This window comes from Miscanthus floridulus, chromosome 15, assembly GCF_019320115.1.
Source record: "Miscanthus floridulus cultivar M001 chromosome 15, ASM1932011v1, whole genome shotgun sequence".
Lineage (NCBI taxonomy): Eukaryota > Viridiplantae > Streptophyta > Magnoliopsida > Poales > Poaceae > Miscanthus > Miscanthus floridulus.
In genome coordinates this window covers 14720091-14728894 of record NC_089594.1, presented here as the reverse complement: position 1 = coordinate 14728894, position 8804 = coordinate 14720091, and the positions used below count along the sequence as shown (strand labels likewise).

The window sequence follows — 8804 nt, the reverse complement described above, 5'->3', positions numbered from 1 at the left end:
TGGTGAATTGTGTCCCATTTGTCAGTGATGATGGTGTTTGGAACCCCGAACCTGTGGATGATATTAGTGAAGAATAGCACCGCTTGCTCGAATTTGATTTGAGTGATCGGTCGAGCCTCGATCCACTTGGAGAACTTGTCGATTGCTACCAGCAAATGGGTATAGCCCCCTAGGGGCCTTCTACAGAGGCCCAACCATGTCTAGCCCCCATATGGTGAATGGCCATGTACTGGGGATGGTTTGGAGGGCTTGGGCCAGGAGGTGCGTCTGCCGCGCATAGTACTGGCATCCTTCGTAGGAGCGTACCAGCTTGGTGGCGTCAGCAACTGCCGTTGGCCAGTAGAACCCTTGGCGAAAGGCATTTCCGATGAGGGTCCGAGGTGCTGCATGGTGCCCACAGGCCCCCGCATGCAAGTCCCGAAGTAGGGCTTGGCCTGCCTCGGTGGTGATGCACCGTTGGAGGACGCTAGATGGGCTTCGCCTGTACAACTCGCCGTTGCTGAGGACGTAAGTTTTGGCTCATCGCGCAAGCCATCGGGCTTCGGTCCTGTCTATAGGAAGCTCTCCTCGAACGAGGCAATCAAGGAATGGGACTCGCCAGTCCATGCCCTGGTTGGCCTCGAGAGGTTCCACGTTGATTTCCATGACCTCGGGCTCGGCAGCAGGGGTCTCGATGACCGAGGGGGCCTCGGGCCCTATGGTGGGCTTGACCGGTGGGCCCTCTTCCACCGCCGAGGCATAGTTGATGGAAGGCTTATGGAGGTCTTTGGCGAAGATGTTCGGGGGGACCGGGGCCCATGCCGACTGCCATCTTCGCCAGTTCGTCCACGGCCTTGTTGAATTTTTGCGCAATGTGGTTGAGTTTGAGACCGTCAAACTTGTCTTCTAGGTGACGTACCAACTTGCAATACGCCTCCATTTTGGGGTCATGGCAGTTTGACTCCTTCATCACTTGATCGACGACGAGCTGCCAATCGCCCCGTACGTCGAGATGCCGTACTCCAAGTTCGATGGCGATCTGCAAGCCATTGACGAGGGCTTCGTACTCGGCTGCATTGTTGGAGGTAGCGAAGTGGAGCCGGATCATGTAGCGCATGTGCACTCCGAGGGCAAGATGAAGAGCAGACCCGCGCCTGCCCCGGTCTTCATCAGGGACCCGTCAAAGTACATGGTCCAGCATTCCGCCTGGATTTGAGCAGGTGGTAGTTGGGTGTCGGTCCACTCAGCCACAAAATCAGCCAAGATCTGGGATTTAATTGCTTTCCGAGGTGCAAAAGACAGGGCTTCCCCCATGAGTTCGACAGCCCACTTGGCTATTCTACCCAGGGCCTCCCGGTTTTGGATTATCTCTCCTAGAGGGAAAGACGACACCACGGTCACCGGGTGGGACTCGAAGTATTGACGCAGCTTGCGTCGAGCCAGGACTATGGCATAGACCAGCTTTTGGATGTGGGGGTAGCGTGTCTTAGTCTTGGAGAGCACCTCGCTGATGAAGTAAACAGGTCGTTGGATGGGTAGAGCATGCCCCTCTTCCTACCTCTCAACTACTACGGCCGTGCTGACCACTTGGGTTGTTGCGGCAACATAGAGTAAGAGAGCCTCACCCTTGGTTGGTGGTACCAGGACGGGAGGGTTGGTGAGCAGTGCCTTGAGCTTGGTGAGGGCTTCTTCGGCCTTGGGGGTCCAAGAAAAGCTTTCAGATTTTCTCAAGAGGCGGTACAGAGGCAAGCCTTTTTCGCCAAGGTGCAAGATGAAGCGGCTCAGGGCCGTAAGGCATCCCATAACCCTATGCACTCCTTTGAGGTCTCGAATTGGTCCCATGTTGGTCACGGCCGAGACCTCTAGGTTGGCCTTGATGCCGCGCTCTAAGACTATGAATCCCAAGAGCATGCCTTGGGGGACCCCGAAGACACACTTCTCGGGGTTGAGCTTGATGCCCTTCTCTCTGAGGCATTTGAAGGCTATCTCCAGGTCATCGACGAGATCACTGGCCTTTCTGGACTTGACCATGATGTCGTCCACGTAGGCATCGACAGTTCGCCCGATGTGGTCGCCAAAGACCTGGGTCATGCACCGCTGGTATGTGGCCCCTACGTTCCTAAGGTCGAATGGCATAGTCACATAGTAGTACATGCCGAATGGTGTGATGAAAGAAGTCGTGGGCTGATCAGATTCTTTCATCTTGATTTGATGGTAACCAGAATACGCATCAAGGAAAGATATGGTTTCGCATCCCGCTGTGGAGTCGATGATTTGGTCAATTTGAGGTAATGGGAATGGAACCTTTAGACATGCTTTATTTAGACCGGTGTAGTCTACACACATCCTCCACTTCCCATTTTTCTTCTTAACTAATACAGGATTAGCTAACCACTCTGGGTGGGACACTTCCTTGATGAATCCGGCCGCCAAAAGCTTCTGCACCTCCTCGCCGATGGCCCTGCGCTTCTCCTCGTCGAATCACCGCAGGCGCTGCCTCACTGATCTGGAGCCAGCCCAGATGTCCAAGGCATGCTCGGCAACCTCCCTTGGTATGCCCGGCATGTCCGAGGGACTCCACGGGAATACATCGGCATTCGCGTGGAGAAAGTCAACGAGCACGACTTCCTATTTGCTGTCGAGGGTGGCGCTGATCCTCAGCACCCGGTTGTCGGAACCGATGGGGTCGACCAAGACCAGCTTGACGGCCTCTGTGGGCTCGAAAGTCCCGGCACGACGCTTGGAGTCGGGCGCCTCACTGCCAAGTTGGTCGAGGTTGACGATGAGGGTTTTGGCCTTTACGAGAGCCTCGACATCGTAGTCGTATGCATGCTCGTATGTGGACTCGATAGTGATGACGCTGTTGGGGCCAGGCATCTTGAGCTTGAGGTAGGTGTAGTTGGGGATCACCATGAATTTGGCGTAGCACGGGTGCCCCTAGGATGGTGTGGTAGGTCCCCTTGAACCCAACCACCTCGAAGGTGAGGACCTCCTTGCGGTAGTTGGAGGGGGTGCCGAAGCAGACGGGCAAGTCGATGCGTCCGAGGGGTCGCGTGCGCTTCCCCGGCATGATGCCGTGGAAGGGCATGGCATCGCCTTGGAGCTGTGACCGGTCGAGCCCTAGGAGTTCCAGGGTGTTGGTGTAGAGGATGTTGAGACCACTTCCTCCGTCCATCAACACCTTGGTGAGCCAGGGTGTTGCCGATGATCGGGTCGACGACGAGTGGGTACTGCCCTGGGTTTGGGACATAATCGGGGTGGTCATCCTGATCAAAGGTGATCGCCTCCTGAGACCAGTCGAAGTATCGAGGAGTGGCCACCTTCACCGAGAAGACCTCCCGGCGCTCCCTCTTTCGCTGGCATGCCGTGAGGCACGCTGAAGGTCCACCGAAGATCATGAAGGCATTGTACAACTCGGGGAACCTATCGTCCTTGTCGTCGTCCCTATCACTGGCGTCCCTCTTCTTGGCATCGTCGCTGGGGAGCCCGAGCTTGGCGTAGTAACGCTGGAGCATAGTGCACTCTTTGAGGGTGTGTTTCACGGGGCCCTGGTGGTAAGGGAAGGGCTTCTTGAGCATGTCGTCGAAGAGCCCGGGGCCTCTGGTAGGGCCTCAGGGATTCTTGCGATCTACGGTTGTGACCAGACCAGCCTCGAGGACCTCCTGCTTCCCCTGGTGACCCTTTCTCTTTTTCTTGGGGAGGTGGGGGGCCGAGGCCCCGGGGGCCTCATCCCCCCTGCTTCCCCTTAGCGTCGTTGTCAGGGAAGATGGCCCTGATAGCCTCTTCGTCCGAGGCAAAGTTGGTGGCGATGTCAAGGAGTGTGGCCGCCGTGGTCGGTACATTCTGGCCTAACTCATGGACCAGGTCTCAGCAGGAGGTGCCGGAGAGGAATGCTTGGACAATTTCTGAGTCACCGACGTGGGGCAACTCGGTGCATTGCTTGGAGAAGCGTCGGATGAAGTCTCGGAGAGACTCATCCGACTTCTGGCGACAACTCTTGAGGTCCCAGGAGTTCCTAGGGCGCACGTATGTGACCTAGAAATTCCTGACGAAGACCTTGACCAAGTCGCGCCAGTTGTGAATCTATGAGGGAGGGAGGTGTTCGAGCTAGGCTCGCACCGAGTCTAACAGGAACAAGGGGAGGTTGCGGATGATGAGCAGGTCATCGTCCATGCCGCCTAGCTAACAAGCCAGGCGGTAATCAGCCAGCCACAGCTCTAGGTTGGTCTCACCGCTGTACTTCGCGAGGTTGGCCGGTTGCCAAAACCGGGCTAGGAAGTGCGCGCCACGGATGGCCCTGCTGAAGACTCGAGGGCCGGGTGGCCTAGGAGAAGGACTACGGTCCTCCCCACTATCATAGCGACTGCCTCGGTGCAGGTGGTAGCCTCGGGCTAGCCCATCATTGTTGTGGCGCCATCGCCTGCTGACCACATCATGGTCGCCTTGTGCCTTGTGCCTCGCGCCGGCCATCGAGGGGGCCCTGTTGGCTGTCAGTGCCCGAGCGGGCTCGGGACGAACTGAGGCCTCCCTATTCTACCGAGGTGATGCCGCAGGTGGTTCCAAAGCGCCCCCGCGTCGTTGAGAGGCAGAACTTTCAGCCTGCTGTATCGTGGCGGTCTCGAGGAGATCCCAGAGCTCGCCATGGACCCATCACCCCTCCGTGGCAGAGGGCTCAGGCATCGTTTGGACTAGCATTGCTGCCGCCACGATGTTCTAGCTAGCGCGATTGAAGATTGGGGGTTGCTCACCCCCTTCGTTGTCGTTGATGCGGTGGTGGACATCGCGGGCTCCTCCGCCGGGCTCCTCCGCCATCACTGTGACCTCGCTGCTCCTGCTCGAGAGTGTCTCGGAGCTACTGTAGAAGGAGTCGGTCTTGTTCGACCTTGGCCTGAAGCTCGCGGAGCTGCTCCAGGTCTAGGCGTCAAAGTTCCTCAGGGGTGGGGTTCTCATTCCGCGCTGCCCAGGGCTCGAAGAGTGGAGGTGTGGCGTCACCCACCCCTTTGCGGGGCGGAGAGCGATTGCCTACCCCTTTGTCCTCATCGTCCGCTCTTGGCATCCCGAGCTCGACATAGAAGCACTCATGAGTGGGGTCGTAAGTGCCTTCGTCATCAGAGTCGGAGTAGCCGAAGTAGTAGTCACTCGCGGCCATGAAGCGGCGCATGGCTTCAGGGTCACGAAGCTCGGAGAAGTCCGCTCTAGCCCACGCCTCATCCTCCTCCGAGGAGTCAGCATGGGTGTGGGTTGAGGTTGTGGCGAAGAGGTCGAGGGTGAAACATTGGCGGCGTCTTGAGGGCTCTGCTTAAATGGAAGCGTAGGCGGAAGCCAATGCGGCGGCGGCGTTGCTCAACCCAAAGGGGTATGGGGATGGTGCCATCACCGGGCTCTGCTCCACCAGAGTTGACTCCTCAGGAGGTGGCAGGGCGGAGCTCAATGATGGGGCGTTGCTGCATGTCACCGGTGTCTTTTCGCTGCCCAGGCTTAAGCTAGACAGGTCCCCGACCAGGGACTCTGTACCAACAGCCGGGCATGGGATACCGGCGGAGCGCGGCGCGTCGCCCTAAGTTCATACGGTGTTAGGGTGGTCCCACTCCCGTCGTTCCTGGCGAGCGCAACGAGAGCGGCGGCCCGGGCGCCGCCTATGCCTAGGCTATTGGTGCGTGATGTCATCGTCGGTCGGTGGGGCTCTGGGCGTGAGGAGTACCATATCGTACTCACATCCTAGAGACATGAACTCTAGGCTCCCAAACCAGATCACCATGCCGAGACGTAGAGGTCGCACGGGGTCTGCCATCTGGAACTTGTTGGGATGACTAAGCTAACACGCAGTATTGCCCCTACCTGGCGCGCCAACTATCGGTGTTTTGGACCAGGGGGTCCTCAACCGGCTAGTGAAAATGTACTGCGTGCCCCTAATCCTGGATGGTGATGCAAAGAGACACAAGGTTTATACTGGTTCAGGCAATAGGTGCCCTACGTCCAGTCTGAGGGATCGATCTTGTATTCCTTGCACCAAGGTGCTTGTAGTAGGGGTTTACAAGCAGGACGAGAGAGGGAGCTACCCCTAGGTTTCTGCGTGGAGTGGCATGAGTTGCTTAAGATGTTGTTCTCTCGTAGTGAGGAAGAGTGTGTGTTACAGAGCGTTGCTTGCGCGGGTATGTGAGTGAGGTTTCAATGCCTAGAAGCGGCCCCGGTCACCCCCTTTTATAGTTGAAGGGGAGGACAGGGGCGATACATGCGTTCGCTACGTGATGTTTTGTGGACGAAGGCGGTATGTCTGAGCCCTGTGCTTGTCACTGTGGCGGCATGGTTGACGAAGTGGTCTTGTCCTTGGTGCACTAGAGCGACGTGCCGGTCACGCCTGGTCCTGTGCAACGTGGGAGCTCCTATGGTGGCAAGCGTGTCTTCCCCTACCGGAGGCATGCCGGTTGCTGCATGTTTGACCGGCGCGGAGTGCCGAGGCTGGGCTAACGTGGTGGTGCAGGTGTGCTGACTCTGAGGATACAGGAGCTTGGCCCTGTGCGTGACATGGGTGCAGCTTGGTGTAGGGTATGGTGTGTACTACAGACGACGTGCTGGTCCTAGAGTGTTGACAACATAGAGAGCCAAGGCCCAGAGCCGAGGCCCAGTCGGTGTAGAGGCTGGACCGTCGTGGGGGGCTCGGTGGGTGCGAGTCCCCAGGCTACAGGGGTGTCGAGGCGGGTAGCCGAGGCTCGGAGGGAGCAGTTGGTCTTTTATGCTGATTCCGAGGCTATAGGGACCCGGACATGACTCTCCACGCTGCGCTGTCCTTAGAGCAGGGGTTAGGTAGCACAGTGCAACATGGGTGTCAGCAGGGGGCATAGTACCAAGCACAGCGGCCGGTAACCCCTGCCCCGTCTTGTCCTGGACTGCATGGCATGATGTGACTCCTATCCCATCGGCCACTCCGCTGTACTGTGCCGACGTGCGGCTGACGTAGCAGGAGTGGTCGGAGAAGTCGGTCGAGGCGGTGGTGGCGGGGTCGTTTGTCGAGCCGGCCTTGAGCGAGTCGGAGAATCGGTACCTCGTCCGAGGCCTCACGGCACGGGGCATCGGGCGAGGGGGCCTCGGTGAGGCGGAGAGTTGGCACCTCGTTCGAGGCTGTGCGGCGTGGGGCCTCGGGCGAATCGGAGAATCGGCCGAGGCCTCGTGGTTGTCACTTGGCTTCGATATTTACAAGGTCTAAGCAATTTTTTGGTTCTTGCTTAGGGTATCCCTTTTTATGGTATCCGACAGTATCTGTTTCAAATTGTCCACATTTTTTGGACAGCTCAAGGATTTTTAGCGGGTTTAGTTTCCATAGTCTACTCTGATCCAAGATAGAGTTTCGGCAGCACCTCCCGGTTGTTCTCCGAATACACAATCTCCCTTCTGGGATGTGTATTTGGAGAACAGCGGGGAGGTGTTGCTGAAATTCTATCTCAGATCGGAGTAGAGCATGGAAACTAAACCCACTACACATCCTCAGGTGGGATTAGGACCTATCTTTACCTAATAGACATTATAGGAATGTGTAGATGCAACGTGATTTTATATATTACTCGCTGTTATGCTAGAGGATGGGTGATCGTGAGTGGATGTACACGGGCCGCTCTAGTCAGAATTCATTGACCAATGAAGGGATGCATCTTATTTAGAAAAGAGATGTGGAAGAAAAGTACTATGTGAAGTGCGAATCGTCTAGGTTCCTGGAGGTAGACTCTGGTGATGGTCAGAAGAGGCAGCTCGCAATCCCCGTGAAGATCCTACGGTACCTTCCTTTCATACCGAGGATCCAATGGCTTTACATGTCTGAGGAATCCACGAAATAGATGACATGACACAAAAATGGATGTCGATACAATCCTAAGAAGATGGTACACCCATCCGATGGTGAAGCCTGGACAAGGTTTGATGAGATTCATCCTAAGAAAGCTCCAGAGGCTCGTAATGTACGTGTTGCACTGGCAACAGATGGGTTCAATCCATACGGAATGGCGGTTGCCCTATACACCTATTGGCCCATGTTCGTTATCCCCCTCAATCTCCCCCCTGGCGTCCTCTTTCAACAACAGAATATATTCTTGTCGTTGATAATTCTAGAACACCCGGGGAATAATTTGAGTGTGTACATGGAGCCTCTGATTGACGATTTGGTCCGTGCTTGGGAGGAAGGGGTATGGACATATGATCGAGCTACAAAGACAAACTTCATGGGATTTTCTGCTACTGGTGTGTTCATGGGAGGTTCCCATGCCCAGTATGCAAGGCTTCTCTGATGTTCATTTGGTTGACGAAGGTTGGCAAGTATTCTTCGTTCGACAAACATCGACAATTCCTCCCTCCTGAGCATCCATTCAGACTAGACATCAAGAACTTTATGAAAGATGTCGTAGTTACAGACCCTGCACCGCAGATGATGACAAGAGCCACGATTCAAGCTCAGTTAGACGCTCTCGAGGTCAATAAACAAGAAGGTGGTTTTGTGGGATATGGCGAGCAACATGCTTGGACTCAGAAGTCATGCTTGTGGAACCTCCCCTATTTTGATGATCTTCTTCTTCCACATAATATTGATGTAATGCACACTAAAAAGAATATCGCTGAGGCAATTTTTGGTACAATCATGGACATTTCTGATAAGACAAAGGATAACATTAAGGCTAGAGTGGATCAAGCGAGGTTATGCGATAGACCAAAGCTAGACATGGCGCCTCCTAGAGCCAGCAAGTCATGGAGAAAGCCTAAGGCCGATTTCATCCTGACGAGGGCCCAAAGGAGGGATGTACTAGAATGGTTCCAAACGTTAATGTTCCTTGATGGGTATG

The 8804-nt window shown here is 55.7% G+C and overlaps 1 protein-coding gene across 1 annotated transcript; it reads right to left on the bottom strand.

The window, feature by feature from the left end:
• Positions 1 to 2607: 2607 nt before the first annotated feature.
• LOC136507052 (uncharacterized) lies at positions 2608 to 3557 on the bottom strand. Its single transcript, XM_066501904.1, has 2 exons — positions 3345 to 3557; positions 2608 to 2916 (listed from the first exon to the last, which is right to left on the bottom strand). Exons 1-2 carry the CDS (start codon positions 3555 to 3557, stop codon positions 2608 to 2610), a joined length of 522 nt encoding a protein of 173 aa, XP_066358001.1.
• Between the last annotated feature and the right edge of the window lie 5247 nt (positions 3558 to 8804).